Source organism: Xenopus laevis, chromosome 3S, assembly GCF_017654675.1.
Source record: "Xenopus laevis strain J_2021 chromosome 3S, Xenopus_laevis_v10.1, whole genome shotgun sequence".
In the NCBI taxonomy this organism is placed as follows: Eukaryota; Metazoa; Chordata; class Amphibia; order Anura; family Pipidae; genus Xenopus; species Xenopus laevis.
Genome location: NC_054376.1, coordinates 71,813,496 through 71,837,511, shown reverse-complemented (window position 1 = coordinate 71,837,511; position 24,016 = coordinate 71,813,496). Strand labels below are relative to the sequence as shown.

The 24,016-nt window shown below is 35.1% G+C and overlaps 1 protein-coding gene across 1 annotated transcript in view; it reads right to left on the bottom strand.

Moving 5' to 3' along the window:
• sema3c.S (semaphorin 3C S homeolog) overlaps positions 1–24,016 on the bottom strand; it is a 68,150-nt gene that overhangs the window by 9,169 nt on the left and 34,965 nt on the right. Inside the window, 9 exon segments of the mRNA NM_001094933.1 lie at positions 1,198–1,239; positions 2,992–3,080; positions 10,681–10,903; positions 11,262–11,406; positions 16,115–16,184; positions 18,186–18,300; positions 19,320–19,462; positions 19,932–20,051; positions 21,824–21,914. Of these exon segments, the coding sequence (NP_001088402.1) occupies positions 1,198–1,239; positions 2,992–3,080; positions 10,681–10,903; positions 11,262–11,406; positions 16,115–16,184; positions 18,186–18,300; positions 19,320–19,462; positions 19,932–20,051; positions 21,824–21,914 (1,038 nt within the window).

Sequence of the window (24,016 nt, the reverse complement as noted above, 5' to 3'; positions counted from 1 at the left end):
TTAATTTGGGTTGAAAAAAGACAAAAGTCCATCAGGTTCAATCCCTCCAAATAAACCCCAGTATATATAAACTGTATATACCAATATCTAGACTAAATATAGGTTATATATCACAATAGACTTTAACATCTGCTTGTGTCTGTCTATAATGCCCTCTAATGTACTTGTAAAGAGTAATCATGTCACCTTGCAAGCATCTTTTTACTAGAGAAAACAACCAGCTCAGCATAAGAACAATTTTTGCTTATATGACCACTCAGTCATCAGGCCAACAATTGGATCATGCCTTCTTTATTTTCTGGCAATATTTGTTTCTCTATTTCAGCTCAGTCAAGTTGGTCATGAAAGTCTGAATTGTTAGCCAATACTAACTCTTGTACACCTACCTAAAAGGACAATGAAACACAAATTTGTGGAGGAAATATGTTAGCCATCCCAAGTGGATTATGTGAACACAATGAAATAATTTATGGTTATGGAGCCATAAAGGCAGCCATTGAAGTTGAAACTATGCTAAAGGGCACATATTTACATAGCAGATAATACATAAGCTGTGTAAAATACAATGGTTCTAGCTTTTGCACAATACGATAAACCAAAGTCAAATGCCACTTTATGATGCTACTGGTCCTTTAGTGGTCTCTGATAGCATACTGGTACCACCAGGAGGGGCATTTAGCTTAAAGTTAATGGCACATGTGATGTCTTCTCTGCTGAGGTAAACATCCTAAAAGCTAATGGTCAGTAGCTTTGAAAGGAATGGCATCCCTTCAGGATTGGCATCTTACAAGAGAGTAGTAAGGAGCAGATTGGCATTTTCTCTGTCAACTTTGTTCTGTTGGTAGAGAAAGCACAGTGTGTGCGATTAGTCTTACTCAGGTATGTCCCCTGTCTGCCAGAGCTGAACACAGTTCTCTGTCAGCACAAAGAAAGGGGTTCCATGACTGATTTTTGGGGGGCTACAGAGAAAATAAAACAGGTGGTTCGAAAGAATACTGAAACAAGAGTCCTCCTTAAGAAAAATTGCAAAATTAAATATGTAACAATTGTTTGTGGCATAAAACTGCAGCCGTAAGACTACAAGCAACTTTCTCACTGTATGATAGTTCCTCACATTCTTACACTCTTCATACAGTAGCTAAAAATAATAAATACATTGTTTACATTCACCCTGAAAAACAGCTAAATGAACTTTACCTTTTTTGAAGAAATCTTCATGGAAGTTATAGGAGCATGACTCTAAAAAAGAAAACAAGTTGCTCTTAGAGCTTTGAATGAAAATCTCAAAACTTCAACACAATTTATAATTTTATATATTAACTATTTATGCTGAATACCAAAACTCACTGCTATGAATTTACAGCATACTGGGGATATATGGCATTCTAAACTGTTTGGATAGTCTAAGGTTAAAAATTAAGTTAAAACAAAACATGTGACACTTTGTTCTGAACATGTATCACTTTGCTGGCATATTTTGTTTATAACTGCAATAACATCTGTCAAAGCAACTACAGTTACCTGATAAATACTGTGTGTTGGGAGTTGGGAAGCTGGTTGACAGGATCTCCTTTTATTATGAGGAGTCAGAATGCCTTGCCTATCACCTAAATTATAAATATGTTTTCTAACTGGCCATGGTTTGACAGGACATGTATATTATCAAGGGAGGACATCTCAATTCTACTCAAAATATGTCCCTTACAGCTGGAACTACTTTAAATATAAAGTATAAATATAGCACTAAACTCTCTATTCACTGTTTCTGTAAGTCATTAAACAAGAGCTAAAGCTTCATAAAGAAGTAGGGTAGAAAAGTTGTACATTTATGTTTTGGTTTTTGGTACCAGGCAAGGAAACCACATGCTTTCAGCAGTGACTATTTGTGAATCCAAAGATGCACCCAGTAGCTCCCCATTTTCTTTTATGCAAATTCCCAGCACATGCTCTGTGCTGTTGTCAGTTACTGAGCTTAGGGCCCAACACAAAATATGACCTAATTTGGTTATTGTAATGACCCCTAAGCTTAATTTGTCAGCTGTTGAGAGCACACTGAGCATGCTGACACATGACACTAACAAAATCCAAGATGGTAAGCACATGTGACAACTTTGAAGGCCTGGGTCATTCTCATCATCATCTGTTATAGAAATGTAAAATGTTAGGGTGGGTGGAGTACGCGCAGTATATAAGTGGATCACTGGACACTTTGGCAACACAATAACAAAATCTATAAATTATACTCCGGACATAACTTGTATACAGAGATCACATCAAGTTATGTATTACCATCGAACATACTTGAGCATTTTAATTTTATGTTTATGAGAACATCTAGGTGTCCTATTCATACCATACCTTAAGGGCAAATATTAAAGAATATTCATCAGGATGTTTAATATTACCTCATGTTAGTTTGTGCAACTTCGAGATATTTCTGGTTTGACACTAGAAGTGACCTATGGATTCCAGCACTTAATTGTGCACCCCTGCTGATAGTTATAGTTAAATCGGGCTGAAAATAGGCAAAGTCCATCAAGTTCAACCCCTCCAAATGAAAACCCAGCATCCATACACACACCCCTCCATAATTTCACATACATTATATATAACCATATCTATACTAACTATAGAATTTAATAGCCTTTGATATTGTGAGATAGACAAGCTGAACGATCACGTGCCAGCCAACACAATCCACATTACCACCTAGGTGGGAAGTGCAATGATGAAATTTTCTTGGACAGGCACTATTCCCTCATCTTTGTTAGTTTAGACTAGATTATTCTTAGTAAAACAGTCATTGCATCCTCCAGAGAAATAGACAGGAAGATTTTTTCTAAAAAAGTGTACTTTTAAAGCATTATTTATTGTAGAGGCTAAATGTCAGATCCAAGTTGACAATCACTCTCTCTTTTCTCAATCTGATCTATGTAAACACCATTTCTAATATTAAACATGCATTTCTAATATTAAGAAAGAATACCAAACCTTAAAAACTTCCATTTCTTCCAGGATGAGTTCTCCACTTGCTGAACCATTAGCAGGAACAACAACCACCTTCTGAATAGTCCCTTTGTCTAAAAAGTAAATGTAGGATTTTAAAAGATACAGTAATTCAAATTATAATTACAGTTATCAAGTTTATTACATTGGCCACAAGATGACATAAAAGTAACATGCATCTATATTACAAAGCATGTATTTGAATTAATTGCAGTACTGTCAGAAGTTATTTAAATAACTAAATTCATACCAGCTCATTAATTGAACCCTCAAACTACAAAGTGTTTGGAGCAGTACATAAACCATGGCACAAGTATGGCCATGTCATGCACATAATGCTTTTCAGAAGAACATGTAAGGGACACATTGGGGGTTATTTATAAACACTGGGCAAATTTACACTTGGACAGTAACCCATAGCAGCCAATCAGATGATTGCTTTCAGTGTTCAACCTGCAGCTGGCTGAAAAAAAAAAAGGAATCACGGATTTGTTGCTATGGGTTACTGCCCGGGGCAAATTTGCCCAGTGTTTATAAATAAGCGCCATTATGTCTTGCAGTGCATTGCTCTTTGCAGGAAAACCCTGCTGCAATAATGGAGACTGTGTTTAAGCGTAACAGAAAATACTAAGTGTACTAATAGCTGTGACATGTGGTGGTAGAATTGTTATAAATAACTCCTACAATGATATTGCCTGGTCTTAAAAAAAATGGAGGCATAGATAATGTTCAGAACAACAGAATATCTATCAAACATCTCTTTTTAGAGTAACGGATGTGCTTAAAGCTGGAGTATCGGGATTGTGCTGAACATACTTTTATCAGAAATGATCACATTTTTTGCTATTTTTTGTTCTAAACAGAGCAATATTTGAAAATTGAAACTAAATTCACATTCTATTTCCTGGTCCAAGTGAGCAACGTCAAACTAAACAGTCACTTGAGAAGCCCTATGTATAAATAAACCTCTCCCTTCACCAAGCTACAATCTGTGATCAGCTCGTTATACAGAGGATTCTTTGGGTATTCAGAAGGTTGGTGTGCACCAAACAGTCAGAAAATTAATCAGAAGAAGGTTTAAAAATGTTCATCTTTGAACTGTGAAACTTGTCCGTTGCTGGGACGGACATATTGTAATTGCTTAATAATTTGGAAACTGTTCATGTGTGGGGCAGTGCTTTGATGACAGGTTCTTTGGAACAAATGATTATTGCATTAAATTACAGCAATAAATATACAGTGGGCCAAAGGAATGACAAAGTTATAAGATATAAAAGTTAATTTTTTTATTTTTACAACTAAAAACCAAAAATTGCAAAAAAAGAAATGTACATACATGGAAATGTACAATATAGCATACAGCATAACGTCAACTAAACGATATTGCTTCAACTGGTCATTTTCATTGATGGACAAATCGTACTTTTCAACTATCATTTCACTATATGCTCGGTAGTACGATAATGAAAAAATCTTTTGAAAATCTACATGTGTATGGCCTGCTTAACACCCCTCTAAACCTTTAATTCTATTGCACATTAGGAGATTTGTTGTCCAGTTTAAATCTTCACTACTATGGGTGACAAATCTCCCGAAAAAGACTTGAATAACTTTACGATCACTCAGTATTTGTGAGGATCAGGATAATCAAAATTAGGAGGCTACTTCCTGTGCTTAAGCCAGATCACGGCAAGTACTAACTTAGTCTTTTTCAGGAGATTTGTTGCCTGCTGTAATAAGGATTTAACCCATGGCAACAAATCTCTTCCTGTGTGTCATCACCCTAAAAAGTCATATGAGTAGTGATGTGAGGGTAAGGAAAAAGTCAACCTGTAAAAGCTTAACCCACACCAGACCCTTATCTGCAATATGTTGTCATTATAGGACCTGCACCCAACCCATACTTCTCCCACTGTACTCTACTTTTCCCATGCATCTGGTTCCAAGACAGGAATTCTTTGGGAGCAGTGAAGGAGTGTACTTTCCTAATCTGACCCTCACCCAACCCACAATGTCTGGCCAAACTGCAAGCCCCTTATTGAAAAAAGAAACTTTAAAATGTGTTGAAAAAGTAGCATTCTAATAAATTGCTAAAGATTCAATCACTGAATTAAAAACTACACTAAAATCTGATGTACCATGACTATCCAATAAATGTATTATTGCCTTATATTTTTCTCATAAGTTTGTGAATTAGATAGCGAAGACTGCCCTAAGATGGCCCTACACAAAACTACATTTAGTATTATTTATCAAATATTACTCAAATATACATAACTCACATAAACATACGTACTCTGAAAGTATACCGAAAAGTTCATTTACAAAAGTATATGTAAATATTCTTTTAAGGTAGCATATAATTGGTTCTTTGTTAGATACCATTATATACAGATATGCAAGTAAACAAACTACATTTATCTTCCTTCTTTGTAGCTTTCTTCTAGTTGTAAAAGATCTCATTAGGCTTATTTTTACTTAATAGATTAAGGATAACTTCTTCCAGATAAAAGTGAGGCTAATAGCAGCTGGTCAACTATAGAGCCAATCATAGTTAGTGGTACTGTTTAGGTTTTTCGCCTAGTTTCGCCAAAAAAAGGACGCCCATAGACTTGTATGGCGGCGTGCGTCAAAAAAAAACAAAAACGCGCGACAAAATTTTTTGGACGCCCATAGACTTTAATGGGCGTCTGCGACATTTCGCCGGCGGCGAGTTTTTGTCGAAACGAAACGGCTCAAATTCGCCCATCCCTAGTACTGTTCTGTCGCAGCAGCAGCATATGACAAAGGCCTCCAGGCAATACACACAATTCTGTCTATATGTTTATAAATACACTATGGGGCTGATTTATTAAACATTGAGTTGGCATTTTTTTCTCGATTCTATAAAAAAAACGCAGAGAAAAAGCATGGACATGCTGGGTTTTCATTTGGAGGGGTTGAGCTTGATGGACTTTGTCTTTATTCAACCCAATTTAACTATGTAACTATGGAAAAAATTGCACATGTATTTTCCAAAACTTTGAAAGTTGAAATGAAAAATATTATTTTTTGAAAGTTCTTATTCATCCAGGTCATGGTATATCTATAGAAATAAGTCAAAACAACTGGACTTGCTGTGTTTTTCTTGAAGATGTTTCATCAGTCATCCAACTGGCTTTCTCAATTCAAAATAACTTGTAAATAGGATTTTGCTTCACTATATATCTTCTGGCATGTTGCTCCAAACCACAATGATGTCATTAAGTTAGGTGTTGATTGTATTAGCAAGATTGGCGCTTTGATGTTTTATTAAACCTTCCAGGGAGAGGTGCCAAAACAGCATTGTATGTTGCAGACAATAGATGTCGCACCCCCCCTCTATTCAAATATGGTTTTTCAGTTTTTGCATATATGGCTTCTTTAACATCTTTTGAACTAGTCAGTCTCCCGGTCTAGAATCTGGACATAGCAGTCTTCAAACGCGTGTCCTTTTTCTTTTAGATATAAGTTAATGGAGGGCACTCCCAGTTTTGGAAAGGAAAAAAAAATTCTCTTTTTTTAAGAAATATGAGGGTCAAATGACCCTGGGATAATGCCACAATCAGTTACCCAAAACCATATATAGGAATAGAGAGGGGATGCACACTCAATGAAGGAAATAATACTTGGTAAACAAAGGTGGTATTCAAAAAATGTTTCTTTTATATAGTGTATAGCAAACAAATAAACATCACACAAACTGGTATACTATGTTCAACAGTATTAGCATAAATATATACATACCACCAAGTTACAAGATCAAGGCAAAAAGGGACAAACCACAAAGAGCAGATACACTTGCCAATAATGAGAGCACTCCAACATTCTCCACTTAACAAAGGCTATAGTGCCAAATTAGAAATAATCTCGCTAATACAATCAACACCTAATTTAATGACATCATTGTGGATTATGATAAACAGATTATGTTGATTGGAGCAACATTTCAGAGGATATATAGCGAAGCAATACCCTATGTACAAGTTATTTTGAATTGAGAAAGCCAGTTGGACGACTGGTGAAATGTCTTCAATAAAAACACAGCAAGTCCAGTTGATTTGACTTATTTCTATAGATAAAATTTAAAAAAAGCACCAAAAAAAGTTGCCAGAAAAAACTCGCCAAGTAAAATCTGGTGAGGTTGCATAGAAGTCAATGGGAATGGTCTCTAACAACTTATTTATTTTCCCAGTTTATTAAAACATTCAACATTTTTAGCCTCATTGAAAATTAATGGGACAAAGAGATTCTCACAGGCATGCATCTTTTTTCTATGAAAAAATGTGCGCAGGAATATTTTGTGGTGTTTTCTTCTTAAATAAGATTGTATTTTAGAAAAAGTCGCATGAGTTTTGTCTGTGTTTTTCTTCCTCATCTGTTTTTTTCCTCAAATTCATTTATTCACAAACTTATATTTTAATAAATCTGACCTCCAGTGTATAATTATCTGTCTTTCTATGTAAGTTATTAATCTCCATTAAGAATTCTTGGCTAAATCCAGTTTCCAAGGACGTATATTGTTTTCCAACAAGTGAATCAAAAGAAAACACATTTTTAGTACCAGTGTAATACTAAAGAAAATATGTGAACTACTAAAGAACAGGGGCAAAGAACATATCTTTATCTTGGCCTTGAAACAAGTAGGGTTTAAAATAGAAGTCTGTGCAGTACAGCTGGCAGGAGATTAACTTTTCCTCACTAGGTACTAGACCGGCCACAGGTAGTGACAGACAGGTCTGGCAACATCTCAACTACAGAAAGTGTTACTGCATTAAAGGACATTTCTAATTGGCACCAGATGTCCAGTTCAATTCTACACTATCCTCTACAGCTATACAGGATCCTTCCAAGCAATTATCGGAAATTCCACTGGAAGAAATTACTCATACCTTATAATAGAATAATATTTAACAATTGCTTCAGTCTGCAAGATTCTAAGTTTATGCAAACATGTATACCTTTCTATTTATAACACAGCAGCCACAGAATGGTTACACTTAAACACACAAAAAAGTAAAAACAAAAACAAAAGAACACATTATTTACTTATGAAATAGAAATAGATAGTAGACTTTGCTTTGTGCTAAAGATTTTAGAATCTACTGCTGTAGCACTATTCTTTATAGTCCAGCAGTGTAGAATCATTACTTCTGGATTCGTGGCAAGTAACTTGTGAACACAGCGGAAAGCAGCAGCCATGCAAAGGGTTAAGTGTTTTAATTAGATATATTTTAACAGCCAATATTAATAAAGTACTTTAAAAAAAAATACCTTTCTTTGTTTACCTCAGAAAACAAAAGGATTGAAAGCTAATGACTAATGTTGTCCAATACAGATGTTTTTTTCCCTGTGATTTAATTAAAAAAGCTGATGTAAAAGCATACAGCCATCTCTTAGGGGTAAGGGAAATGCTTTTCGGAATCGATATGAAGTAGAACGAGTGATAAGTATAAGCCACACTAACTAGAGTCTCTCTTTCAGTCAGCTGTTCAGATGACAACTACTCCAGCAGTAAGCAACCAACTTAGGGGCAGATTTACTAAAGTGTGAAGTGACTAACGCTGGCGACAATTCACCATCGTTACCACCGCAGGGACTAACGGGTGCAGGTGTCACTTCCCTAGTGACTTTTCGCTCTGACGAATGGACGTTACTCACAAAAATGAAGATTTTACTAAATGTAACCTCTTTTGCAGGACTTGCCTTCATCAGCTCAGACCAGGCAAAGTGCAATGGAGTGCATAGATATTCCTTAATCTTCAGTTATTTACATCATATTTTGTGAAAGTTCCAAAAACGCTGGCGTCTTTTCCTTTTTTCAGGGTGATAAAAGTCCTAAAAAAATATTTTTGTGTAACCGGTTTCCCCCATACATTTTCTAACATATGGAACATTATTTTACAGTGACTCATGTGTAGGGCATTAAAACAGCTCTATTGACTTTTTTAATGTTCCCTGTCTAGTTATCAGTGTCAATGTAATGTATGAGATGCAACTTGTAACATGAGGTCCATTCAACTTTAAATTTTCCGCAGTATGCAAATTAGCCTGAGCGCAAGACCTCTAACAAATTTGCGCTAGGCAGAATTGAACGCTACCGCATCTTCGCTTTGATTTACTAGCATTGTCGAAGTAACACTAGCGAAAAGTCGCCAGCGTTCTGTCAGACAGGATGAAACTTCGCAGGCAGGAAAGCTAGTAAATTAGCATTGTGCCAGTGAATTTTTTTCTGGCGAAGTGTTGCGATTGGTGCGAAGCTGTCGCCAGCGAATTTTGGCCCGCTTAGTAAATTTACCTCCCATGTCATTAGAAAGGTGTGACTTTTTTTTTTTAAAAAGACTCAATTAGCAAATATAGGGTCTTGCAAAACTTTTCAAACACAACAGATTCTGTGATCAACATTTAAATTTTGAGTCTGAAATACAGTTGTGAAAATGAAGGCTGAGAAATATTCTAAAGTTGGTGATGATAAAGTGAGAGAAATGTATACATTATAAAAATGACACAACACAATATCCGTGTGTTTGGATGTTCCGGTCGGTACTCCTGATCTAATTATCAGGAAGCATAATGAATTTCAAGCAACCCAGCCAGATGCTGTCTAGAAAGGTCTTCCCTAAAAACTTTCTATGCAGATAAGAAGACTTGTTAAATAAGTTACATAGGCACCAATAATCACTTTGGAGGATCTACAGCACATAGTTTATTACCTTAGACTGCAGTAAAGGTGCACAAAGCACTGCATAATGCTAGTTTGCTTGTGAGTGTGTCAAAAAAGAACTACACTGGATTTAAACAGTGGTAAATTTAGGCTGTCTGCAAAGCATACATAGAAACACTTTAAAGGCAAATTAAGTGAAAGTGACCCTTAAAGGAGAACTAAACCCTAAAAATTAATGTGACTAAAAATGCCATATTTTATTGCACCAGTCTAAAGATTCTGGTTTAAGGCTGAGCTACTGTAAAAGAAGCCAACAACATTATTACAAGCATGTGACTCATGCAGATAATAATTTAGTATCACTAAATTCTGTATAGATGGCAAATAAAAGTCTTATTTATATATGATACTTGAAGATTAATATTGTAAAATGTATATAGTGTGCAAACTGTATTTCTTTTACTTTTGTTTTATTTTTGTTGTATACGCTAATAGATATACAATCAATTCAAACATCTGGCTTAGCACAATTCTACAGTATGACAGAGAATATAGGAGAATTCAACCGTAAATTAAAAAAACCCTACCCCACATAGACCCCACTCCCTCTCCCCCCCCCCAGCCTAGCTGCTACCCTGGGAAAATGCCCCTAAGTCTTTACTTACCCCTCGGTGCAGATTCTGTCCAGAGGAGTTCTGCCGGCTCTTCGGTAATCTTCGGAATGAGAGAGGCGTATCGGCAATTTCCATGACTTTCGCGCATGCCTAGTTGTGGTGATGCTGAAGATTGCTCCAACTGCGCATGTGCCAATACACCACTCTCATTCCGAAGATTACAGAAGAGCCAGAATCGGCGCCGAGGGATAAGTTAAAACTTAGGGGCATTTGCCCGGGGTAGCAGTTAGGCTGGGGGGGGGGAGGGTCTATGTAAGGTAGGGGGGTAGGGTTTTTTTTTACTTTAAGGTTGAATTCTCCTTTAATTTCTTTTCTTACCTGTTCCAAGGAATAAGACATGGTACTTCCCATCTGCTGCATTTACTCTATCTACAACTATTTTCGTAAACTTGTACTCGGTTCCCGTCCTTATAAGAAGTGGTCTCCTAAGCATTGGATAGATAGAGTTGAACACAAGAGGGTGATTCCTTATAAAGGTTACAACATCATCTGGAAACTCTTTGGTTGATTTCATATTTGGGGTGAACGCACCTCCGGGACACTAAAACAAATACGAAAAGAGAATTTTTAATTTACTATTTAATTTTCTTCAACTGGTCTTCTTCAAACTAAACAGAAAGTAAAATATCTTACTAAACAGATTCACAAAACATATTGTTTTCAAACTGTATGATGCAAATTACCGTTGTAAAATGTCTGCTTATTGAAACAACTGCTTTAAGCAAAAACATTTAATTATTTCCAAAACTGTTCGAATTAAGTAGCAGGGCTAAGCTCTAATAACCTACCAGTTCAGAAAGTAAAGAAAATAAGAAGTATTGTGTTTAATATAATGCTAAGACAGAAATTCTAAAACCTGTTCCATAAAGCGATTGAGATAAACATTTGCAAGAACTTACCGTACCAGGCCTTGGGTATGGAATTTTACCCTGGTATGGTATCAGTTGGTGATTTGGACCCTCTTTGTGTGCAAAAGGTCCATTAAATACAGTTTGTATGTCTGACATGTGGTAAACACAAACTGCAGATCCTTTAAATACAGAACTGAAAACATAAATGAAAGAACATTTGAATCAAAACACTGCAATATACTTGATCAATTAAAAACAGAAATATGTGTGTGTGTGTGTGTGTGTGTGTGTGTGTGTGTGTATAGATGTATTCATTATATTCAAGAATATAATCAAGAACTGCAAAATACTTGCAGTCAAAAAACAGAAATTGTTATCTAATAAGCTCAAGTATATTTTAAAATGGGAAAAAATTTTAGTTTTTCAAAACACATTCTGAAAAGTAAAAACAAGGATAAGGGGGACTAATCAGTAGATGTAGACTAATCTGTATTTGGCTATATATAAAGCTTGTGAATTTAAGCTTACAGCAGAAAACACATGTAAATTGTGGCAACTATTTCTCTCAAGGCTCTAGCTAAATTGAAAGCATTATACATTAGCAGGTTATCAGGTACAAGAAAAACACAATTCATTTTACAGTAAATGGAAACAAATAATCCACCTTTCTGTAATACTGAATGTTCAGTGAAGTTTGAGGTATTTTTCTACAAACACTTTAATGGTGTTGTATCTCAATGTGTTTTAAATACCAGAATAAGTTTAAGAGTACTGTGGTACTTATTTTGTATTAATTTAATTTCATGATACAAAAACAAAGTAAGTGATGCATTCTTATTTCTGTATGTCACTTCTGCAATTCCTAAAGTCATGTTCACATTCTAAACTCTGTTGAATTTGTTCATGTAGTTGAAATATATACTAAACACATTACTATACAGTCTACATTGAAGGTGGCATTATATTTATTAGGAACAATGAACCATTATCATGAAGGCTGTTAGAAATATGATCACGTTTGGAAAGATCAGTCAATTGGTAAGCCATGCACACCAAGATAAGTCTTGGATGACATGTTGTAGGTGGCGTAACAAGCTGGGCAACTACAATATCCTAATTTATTTACTTTTAGTGAAAGATGATATACATGCATTCTGCAGTGGAACAATTTGGGGCTGATATATCAAAGGTTAAGATGATAACATGTAGTAAGATCTCCATAAAAAACTTTTTTTGTCACATACTGATTCTTGCATCTTTTCCACAATGTTCTTTCCAATACTTAACATCAGGAGCCCAAAGTGTTAAGATATAGTCGAACCAAATTCAGTGTGCATTTGTATGGAATTCTTTCTATCGTTCCACTAACCCCAGATTGAGTAGTTCCTGAGAAAGTTATTTTAAATTAAAAGTCTGAGGAAACTCTATGGAAAATCTGTGCAATGAGCACACAAGAGAGAGCACAGTGCTGAGAGATATCATGAAGGGGTTTCATGTTTTGATAAAACTCCTTTGATAAAACTCCCTAAATGGTTATTGTAATACATGTTGTTAGTAACTCATAGCAACCAACCAGTTGGTAAAATTAACTGCTCAGCTGGTTAAAAAAACCATCTGATTAGTTGCTATAGGTAACTAGATATGGGCAAATAAGACTTTTTATTACATTGCCCATTAATGTCTAAAGAAAGAAATTGGCTGTAGCTCAATTACTTCTTTAATTTTGCTACCATTCTTTTTATTTTTTTACTATTTATTAAACCTTTGGTTTCAGCCATACTTTTTCTCGGTAGTAATACAACCAATATACAAAAACCTTTATAATCACACATTTTCAAAGTGTTCATTTTTCAACTTTTCACTTGTTTCATTCAGAGACAAATCTCTTAAGATTAAATCCACATGTTTAAATGTTTACATAAACCCCTAACTACTGATCCAGACAGCCTGACACTCAGGTCTCTTTCTTTTACATAAGAGTTTCTGTTTATCTTTGTTAAGCTTTGGAAGTTTATTCTCCTAAATAAACAGAATTGTATTACTGGTGGAGAAAGGTGCTGCTTATTCTCTTCATATGATAGAACCCATAGAGCAAGATACAGCTTGTAGGAGTTGTGCTCTATCTACCCTTTCAATAAGTTTTCATTAAATCGGGTTGCTGCTCTGGGGGCATTTTTATATAGAGCAAAGAGCTTTTTACAGCAAGCAAGGCAGCCATTATAGCTGCACTAATTAGCCAGGACACCAGTAGATTAATGGGCAGATTTATTAAGGGATGAAGTGAAAAATTTAATTTTCAAAAAAAAAATTTGGTCAAAATTCTCAGATTCATATTCTGAATTATACAAACTCGATTTGAGTTGTATATAGGGTTTTGAAATTTAGCATACTCTGGCCCTTTAAAAACTCAAATTAATCTATTCCCTACCTAAAACCTGCCAAATTACTGTATAAGTCAATAGGAGAGGTCCAGGGATTTATTTTGTGATGTTTGCAGCCTTCCTGACACTTGAGTTTTAGGAGAAATAAACTTGAATCTAGTTTTTTTAATTTGAATCAAGTTTTTCTAATTCTAATCGAATTCGAGTTTTTGAGTCGATTCAATTTGTCTGAGCTGAGAAAGTCCGATTTAATTAATACATTTCAATTGGTCAATTTTCAAATTTATGGGAGTTTCAAAAAACTCACATGAATTCGAAATTCGACTCTTGATAAATGTGCCTCTAAGTGACTTGTCCAGGGTCACAAGTAGTTGCCACAAATAATCAAACCATGGTCTCTAACATAAGATCCAACATCAAAGGCTGATCACTGTTTACTCCTAATTAACAAACATATTTTGAATTATTGTGTATTGCTTTGGATTGCTGCGGCATACTTCATCCAGCCTCAATGTGATATATGTGTATACTAGTTCATGTTATAAAAATGGATAATAGTATGATGTTACATTACTAAAATACATTCTAATGAATATTCTAGGGTTTAAGAAATGTATACATCAATAGACCAATAATAACTGCCAAAGAAAACTGAGCTTTTGGAAAAGGATAAATCTCTAACTAGAAAAACTTCAGTTTACAAGGGAGGACTGCTATATGCTAAGCAGGAAGGCCACCCACTTAGGAACAGTCTTCCATTGAACAGTCATGGCTATAAAATGTAGCTTCCTGCAAAACTAAAATATTTTAAGGTCACCACCAAATATATTATGTACAAAATTCCGCAATGGAAGTAAAGATGGACATGATTAAATATATATATATATATATATATATATATATATATTGCTCCTATGAGAAATGTCATGTCTAAGGTTTTTTTCCAATAAATATGCTTTATATATAAAGCTACACACATATACATACCATAAACACATATGTCTACACGTTATATAAATATAATATAACAGAGAGTGTTTGACTTTGCTTCCAAATGCCAGCTATTTCCCGGCCCATATCATCTTCAAAAATCATTACTTCATTTTTAACATACTTAGACTATCTCCATTGCCATACACACCCATTCAGGGAATGCCACACATTGCCTCATATGACTTTCCCTTTTGGACACTGTAAATTGTCTTGGAAAACCCTCCTTTACTGGTGCTTTTATGTTAATATTAATAGGTGCTTAAAATGTTTTAAAATGCAATAAATGCCAATTTCTTACCTTTTTCTCAACGATATAATAAAATTCAATACCTGTGTATTGCTTTCAATCATTTTCCTAACATAACTTTCATGCCACTGCACCTTGTATCCTATTTACCATTTAAACTATTCTAAAAATCCCACTATACTGAAAAGGAACTTCAGATTCTGGATGTTTTGACTGCACTCAAGTGTCTACTGTTGTCTACAGTCACACATTACATTTGCAACCTATTAAAAGTCATAAAAAGGTTTAAAATATGAAACCATTGTATCCAGATTTTGTATAACTATGAAATAAATAATTTATATGCCTTTAAGAATGTCTTGGATGATTTTTTGACAGACATAAAATCAAAGGCTATTGTGATACTAAGCTCTATAGTTGTATAGATATGGGTATAAATAATTTATGTGAAAGTAGGGAGGGGTGTGTGTATGGATGCTGGGTTTTCATTTGGAGGGGTTGAACTTGATGGACTTTGTCTTTTTTCAACCCAATTTAACTATGTAACTATGTTATTTATCAAAATCCGAATTTTTATGATATTTTATTTAAAAAAAGTCAGACCAAACTAGAATCCCCAATTGACCTTATTTATTATTAAAAAAAGCTTGATTTAATCCAATTGGGAAAAACTCAAGTCAAGCGAAAATTGAATCATACAAATTTTTCAGCCTTTTTCACAAAAAGTAATATTTTTTTTGATTTTTGCCCAAAAAAGTGGGATTTTCGGGCTAATTTCAGCGCAGACCACAGAAACTTCCAAACAGGATAGCAACCTCTCCCATTGACTTATATACAATATCGGCAGGTCTGAGATGGTGGATTTTTGGATTCAGACTTTTTGCATCCTCGGGCATAATAAATCTCAAAAAAAAAATTTTTTCCCACTAGAATTTTGTATTTAATAGTAAAAAAAAAAAAACCTGGAATTTTTTCAGGTTTTTAGCATTTAATCATAAATAACCCCCTGCAATAGAAACATACCTGCAATTAGCATCTACAAATTCTTGCATACAACTTTTTAACATAAATTGTTATACAGCTATTAAATTGAAATGGCAATTTTAAGCACCAGTATATTATACCATTATACCAGATGAATCAAAAGGCATTCAGTGGCCTTAAAAGTACTTAATTGATTTCTATAGATCACTAAGCTGGATGAAATTTTGTATTTTTTACTATTGCATTGTACTTTTTACTATAATGCATTTATACAAATAGTTTAAATATTTGTGTACCTTGATGTTGTGAAAATTCCATACACAAGTGTAGTCCGAGGGTTGTCTGTTTCCATTAGAAATACATCCTCTGCATAACAGAAAATAAAATATAAAGTTTTTAAGAAGATAAAGATCAACAATCTCTATTTAAATTTGTATTAATAAGTGCAATCTTACCTTATGTGAAAGTGCTGGTTCACAAAATTATCACAAACCAAGTTTAGCGCAATACAATACAACATTGATTGGGCAGCAGGGATCAGTCTGTATGCATTATTATATTATATCCTCAGCTAACAAAAGGCTAGTGGATTTTACTAATCTAGAATACGAAGTGCAGTCTGGATATTAATGCAATAGAGAAAATCCAAAAAAGAGTCATTAAGCTGCTAAAAGGTATGAAAGTTATCAGTTATGAGGAAAGGTTGACCGAATTGTGATTGTTTAGACTGGAGAAGAAGTGCATAATTTGGGGGGTTGGGATATGTTAACTATATATCGACGTGTAAGGGGTTCAAACAAAAAACTCCCTTGATGCCATATTCTCAGTAGATCCTTTCAGCAGACACGGGGACATCATCTTATTTTAAGAAAGGAGGTTAAAATAAGTAGTTGTACTGACACATGCATTAGCTATGTAGTTTAGAAATTGTCAGATGCATTTTAAAAAGTAAAAACGTTACTGAAACTGTCTCAGGACAAAGTTGACAGGGATTTGTTCAATTGCCATTTTGGAGTCAGGAAGGAATTTATCTCCAAATGTTTTTCTTTTATTTTTGATGTTTTGTCATAGATATAAAAAGGTTTTTTGCATAAGACAGGAACGCACGCTTAAAAGTGGCATTTGGTATCAGCCATATACACACACACGCCCATGTACATAATCATTATTTATTACACACAATTCAGAGAGATGTAAAATGGTTCAACAGAAAGAGTGTAAGACAATTAACCTTAAAAAAAGTAAGTACAGTATTAAGTGCTGAGAACACATTTGTATGAAATTGAAACTCCTGTATTAAAATGTATGCACTTTTAAAGAAAGCAAGCAGACTGCCTGCTGTCACAGAGGTTTATTGATGAATCTGGGTGTTTGTTTTGCATAAAGCAAGCAACAGGTGGTGGTGGCGGCAGGATGGCTGGGTGTTGAACCTTTAGCGCCAATAGAACTTGGCCCAGCAGTAGAAGAAACCACTACACCTGACATGAATGTTAATTAAATTTCAACTTCAGCTTGTGCAAGCATTTATTTTGTGCATGTTTACTACATACAGGGGCATTAGTGACATATTTAAAAATATTTGAAGCCTTTCTGTTTAACATTTATAGCATTATGTAAGTGCCTCGGGCACCTAAACAGTTCAAAAGCAAGGTAGTCTATACAACTCAGCACAAACTGCGTTCTGTACAGCAACTGCTGAATCCTGTAATACTGCTATCAACACACACTGATTGAGTTATGAAGGATTGATGGACAGTTAGAGCTGGTTAGCTTTGGAACTGTTGAGGTATCCATATGTAAAAAAAATGATTACTGTAAAAAAAAAGTTAGCAACTACTCTCTTAAGCACCAAATTCAACTTATATTATGGTAAAGTTATAAAGAGGTTGGTGGTAAACGCTAATAGAATTCTCGAAGGAATTTGATTGATTTTATCAGAAATCTATAAAAAGTATAAAGCCAATGGGATGCAAAAGGGCAATGAAAAAGAGTGCAGTGTTGTACAACCTTCCATGGCTTCTAATGACTTAAATAAGACAGGTGACAGAAGTCAATGTTGTGCACTCTTTTTCACCCACAAATGCTCTAATGAAAATTTTCAAACTTCACACTACACTTCAGACTGTTAAATCCTAAACTTCAGTGAGTTTTCCATTTAAGGTAATGACAACCGCTGGAGGCAGTCACTGGCATAGCTTAAATTAATCAGCTGTGTGTACAATTGGCATAACACAAAAGAGGGGAGCTATCAGGTAACACACTGATTATTCCAAAGTAACATATCAGGCTATCTGAGATAGCAATCTTAACCTTCTTTAATTGAATTAGTGAGATTCTGGTTTGCTTTAACCTGTTAAATGGCTGTACCTAATTCATCAAAATAGGTTTCTGTTCCGTCATCATCCATCACTGAGCACACCAGTCTAGCTTTCAAAAATGTAGTCCATTTGTTAACAAGACTTCTTTGTCCACCAATATCATTCTGAAATATAAGAAAAATCCATAGCTGAAATTAGATTGAATATTGTTATTACAGAGGTTAAAATTATTGTAATGCTTCCAAAAGATGCAAGGCAATCAACAGATGCCCTGGGGGTTGCAATTTTAGCCCCACACTTCCCATACAGCTTTATTAAGAGGTCACAAAATGACCACTGCAGCTGAATTTATCTTCTCCCTTACTAGCATGGAGGTTATGTTTTGCCCGTATCATTTAAGTACATTAATAGATGTTGTAAGTAATACCTAGAGTATTCATTTACTGAGCAACTGAATAACAGCTGTGGTGCATCGAACAAATCAAATAGCCTGTTTGAAGCACACCAGCAGTTTAACACTTGCAGAACCAGTTTTAAACAAACATATTTGAAGTCCATTATATCTGATAAGTCTAAGTTTTATGAAAATTATATGCATTTTATTTAAATGAAATAATGTCTATAAGCAGTATTAAGCTGTCACATGAGTAACATGAGTTGCTTTAGTACGCACACTCAGTATACTCTGAATAAAGTTCAAGACAATTGCTTTGCCTTATGTTTCAGAATACATGAACTTTACTAAAATTTGCATTCATATAAAAAAACTAGATATACAGCAGTAATGTGACTACCTTAATGCGTGCTAAGACAATAAGGACATTGAAATATAATGTTAAAGCAGCTACAGTTGTGCAATTTTTCTCTTTTAAATGCCTTTGATAAAAGCTCCCGTTTCAATGCTTAGGCCATTAATCCACTTTATTCTGAAAAGGAAAACTGAACTGTTATCCATGCCTCTGATTTATTGAATGAGCAGAGACCATCATAATAATAGCATTTCTGATAAAGGCAGAAATAAAAGGGGTATAAATAGCCGTAGCTGAAATGTTTATTAGTTTATGTCTCTCAATCCTTTGCTCATCAAGCACAGGAAATTGACGTATACAGAACAGAGTTTCTATAATTATTAGATTTTATTAGAATGTCTACAGTCTGCTATAAATGAATAAAGACATCTTACAGGGCAGACTCTTGCTATCATGGAATGTATTTGCTTCGTGCTCCCACTGTTATCAGTCAGGCGCTCCTTCAAGAAGAAATAAACCTTTGCATCATTAGGATCTGTTCCATCTGGAAGTAGCTGCGCATCCACAAATATTGGCTCTGATTAAATAAAATATGAACCGCCATAATTACAATCTACAGTAATCTTAAACAAATGTCTGTATACACACATGGAGTACAAATGACTTTTGTTAGACTGAAATAGAAATGCACTGCCAGGAAACAAATGTACAGTATTTTATTTCATTTTAGGGAACACCACTGGCAATTTACTCCTCAGTGATTCAATATCAATCATGGGAGAAAGAGAGGTTTCAGGTTTTATTTTCTATTGTAATTGTATTCTTTTATTTATTCTTATTTTGATTCTATTGGTAATAGGCAGGCAGATTAAAACATCCAATCTACAATTTCACGCTCATGCACATTTGAGTTGAAAAATAAAGTCAAACTAAACAAACCCTACATTTTCTCTGCCATTATACCATATTTTTGCTAAAATGCAAATGAGCTGTAGTTACAGGGCTATCACATTTATTAAGATGAGTAAAAATGATGAGAAACTCACCACTCAGCCATTTTGAGTTGTGCTGATCTGTTCTGACTGCATTACGTTTCGTGAGACTTCTGAATATGGCCGAGTCAGTGCCCATGAAGTCTATATACATTCCAGAAAACAGCTCTTCATCTATTGAAAAGAGGGAGGAAAAATGACTAAAACCATCACTTGCTTTGCAGAATGGACACATGTTAAGACTTCAACTTCAATCTATGAATCCCTATTTACTGTATTCCTATATTAAAATGTAGAAACACTAACATATTTTTAAAATAACAATGTAAAGGTGTTTTGTGAAATTAGAAGTATGAATTGAATTTCAATAGCTTAACCAGAGATTCTGCCTTTACATTGATATAAGAATAAAAAATCTTCAATGCAGATGTAACGCTATAGTAAACTGAGTGGCACTGTTCTGGAACTATAAGCTTTACCCAATACTTTGCTCTGGATAAAACATTAATTCTCAGGGGTTAAGCCCTCACAACAGTGTGGAGGCAGGGTATTGTACAACTGTAACTAAGTGCTATGCACAATAATTGGGCACCAGTGGTTCTTGCAATTTAACCATAGAACGTGTTTGTTGAGCAGAGTAATCCACACAGGTGTGTACATAAAGATCAAGCGGGAACATTGAGCAACAGTGGATAGGCATCTACTCACAAACACCAGTGGTTAGTATTAGTGTCTGCAGGGAAGATATATACATATCAGCAATGAAGTTACACCCAGCTTTCAGCCTTTTCCCTAAGTGAAACCCAGGGGAATCTTTACATCCCTAAATCTGTACAATTAGTCCCTACTCTGGGCAATTAGTACCAGGGATCTTAATCCCACTCACACTCCTCATAGGAGCCTCAGGCTTCTCAGCTAAATAACCTGTCTGTCACTCCTAGAGTGTCCTTTTTTAGGTGAGTAGCCTATGCTTTAGACCAGACCTGTCTATGTTCCATTTCCCCTTTCCTGCCTGCTCAGGTAAGGGCTTTCACAAAATGGACCCTACATGGCTGCTCAGTAGTGTATACTTTAGCACAGTGCCATCTACTGGACACTAAATGACCTACAGGGGGTATAGCTAAAGGCAGGATAAAGAAACAGGTCCCCCTCCTAACTGTATTTTAGGACCCAGATTGGAAGTCTGCCTGTTAAATATTACTGGGAGACTAATTTACCAGTCCCCTACACAGACAACTAGCATCTGACTTTATGTTTAGCTTATTGGTTAAACCAGGTCTTTTAATGACACAAAAACAGGATAGGTTTTCTTTTTATTGCATTTGCTTAAATATAACCACACCAGACATGACAAGCTGTTATAAGAGTTCTGTCGTACTGAGTGAGGCAGGTCATATATGAAACAGTACTGCCTGCTGACCCACTCTTTCACCTGACTGACAGATTATTGGCCCATGCAGGGATCCAGAAGTGATATTTGGCCAAAGACCACATCAGGTAGTGAGGCAGTCCTTTCTAGACAATTTGAGCAGATCAGCCCAATTTGGCCTCCACCTTGGATGGCCAAATTGGGAAAACCTTGAAGAGAGTTGTTGACTGCAAATCAGTTTACAGCTTGGTTCTTCTTTGTATAAGAGATGCATTGTTGAAAGGGTACTGATTATTTTACTCAGATATGTATTCTACTATCTAAACAGAACTTTTTGCATCAGAATCAATAATGAAATGTTATAAATACTGAATCATTCAGAAAAACAAACTCAGAGTAATAAGTATATCATATACCACTCATAGAAAAGCAAAGCTATCATAATAATGAAATTAACTGAGAAATGTTAATGGACAATTTTTGTTTCTAATAATGCAACTGGAAAATATGTGAAAAAAACTGATGGTTTTACTAACAAAATTGTTTAGAACCATGCTTTTTTAAAACTAATACTTACTAATCATAACCGAAACCGTGTTCACTTTGGGGTTAAAAGAGCAGCGTCCTTTGCCTGATTCATTCTTGTAATCAATTGCAAAAATACGATCCTATCAGATAAAACAAATTCTTTTAGAATTTAGACTGCATTGGTTTACACAAATATACTACTACTACGAAAACGCAATCCCCTTGAGTTTTTAGCTTCAGCTCCACAGTACAATCTCTCCTTAGTCACTGTGTGATAGGTTGCTGGATGCCAAGTAATTTCGATTCCCAGCCTTTGGTGTCGGCACTGGCATAATGAGCATAACTTTGCTTGCAAATGACAGACACCAAGGCTGGAAAGAGTGGTGATGTACAGCTCTGCATTTTTGGATGCAAAAATAGGAACAGGTAAGTGGGGAAAAATATTAGTGAAACATCTGGGGAAGAGATTGTGGGCCTGTGTGTTTGGGCTACAAGCAGATGGAGGTTTACTTCACCTTTACACTTAAAGGAGGGAGGGATATTGATCATAGAAATAACTTTTTACATGACCTAGAAATTTTAAGCAAAGATAAAATTTCTATGCATTTTTAGTATATAGGGATGTTTGAATTAAAAATAATAAATCTTAAATCTTATTACTGGGGTTCATGGAGAAGATATAGCCCAAGGTAAATCACTATTGTTATAATTGCACTTATTTTTCAAAACTCTATTTATATTTCAGCCTGTCTTTAAAACTAAGCTGGCAGTCAGAAACAATACAGTGAAATGTTTTAGTTTTATAGAAGGCAGTTGCAGAATAAAATGGTAATTAAAAACTACTCCGAAAAAAAATACTAAACACTATACTACAGTTTGTCTAAGTATCTCATATACAATCCTAAGATACCTTAAACATAAGAGTACTATGAATCATTTATGTGTCTTATAGAAGACTATTTCTCCCAATTTCTGTAGAATTTACCTACATTATAGGTAGCCAATGTAGCCATTTTTTCATATTGGTAATGTAAGTCCAGCTCCTTGATAATCTGTTGGACTGTAGGAATTACTGTGGACTTCCATTGCCTTGCAATCAATTGTCTGGTTGCAAATATCATGTTGCATAAGATTGTCTATAGTTCTTTTGGTGTGTTTGGCTCAATAAGGCCCAGTACAATTACTTCTGGGGTGAAATGAATTTGTAAGTTCCACGTGGTATTGCAGTAAAACTCCAGTTGTTTCCACAATTGTTGAAGTTTGGGGCAACCCCACCAAATATGGAGCATCACCTTTCTGGTGACATCCTCTCCAAGACGTATTGGGTATATTTCTGTAAATGCGATGAAGTTTATTGGGGGTCATATACCAATCATACGGAATTTTCCTTGAGGTCTCTAAGTGAGTGATGCATTTGGAAACTTTGGTCGGAGTAGAAAATACATTCGTCCATTTTTCTACAGACAAAGACATATTTAGTCTCTTTTCCCACTTGAGAACTGTAGCTGTTTTTTTAACCTCAATACTTGGGGTTACCTTTTTACACCATAGTGAAATGCCCCCTTTCACAGGTGGTAGTTATTAAAACTGTTAAATTTTGTTAACCAGCTTTCCAATGTAGTTGGTTTCATGAGAGGAATGATGTTAATTGACCTCAGGTAATACCTTATTTGCAAGTATTGGTAGAACACCATTTTCGGGAGAAGCAGTTTACGTTGTAATTCCTCAAATTACAGTAATTGTCCTTTTTTAGTAAGATAACGCATAGGAGCTAAACGAAAATTACCCCAGTGAGTTAGTTTAAGATCTGGAATGAGTAGTTCCAATGTTGCAACTGGCGCAACAGGATATAAGTGCAAAGAAGTTATGAAATTCCTTTTGTGGTTTTGCCATATGTCATTGAATGAGTTACTATTGGAGGGACTCTTTGCTGATTGATATGCTTGAGAGGTGACGGAGTGCCTAAAATTTGTGGCAAAAATTAACGGGGAGACTGAGAATTGTTCGATCTGGTTAAATAATGACTGCAGTTTCAATACTGTACATAAATTGACAGAATATGAATAGGCATAGTTCTAAATACATACAAAATTTTTGGTAGTGCCAACATTTTTAAAGCCTGCAGTCTTCCCAACCAGGATAGAAATTGGCACTTCCATGTTTTGATATCATTATGGCCTATAATTTTGTAGGATAAGTGCACATTGGAGTAGAATGTGAAGTCTTTTTCACCAGGATTGTA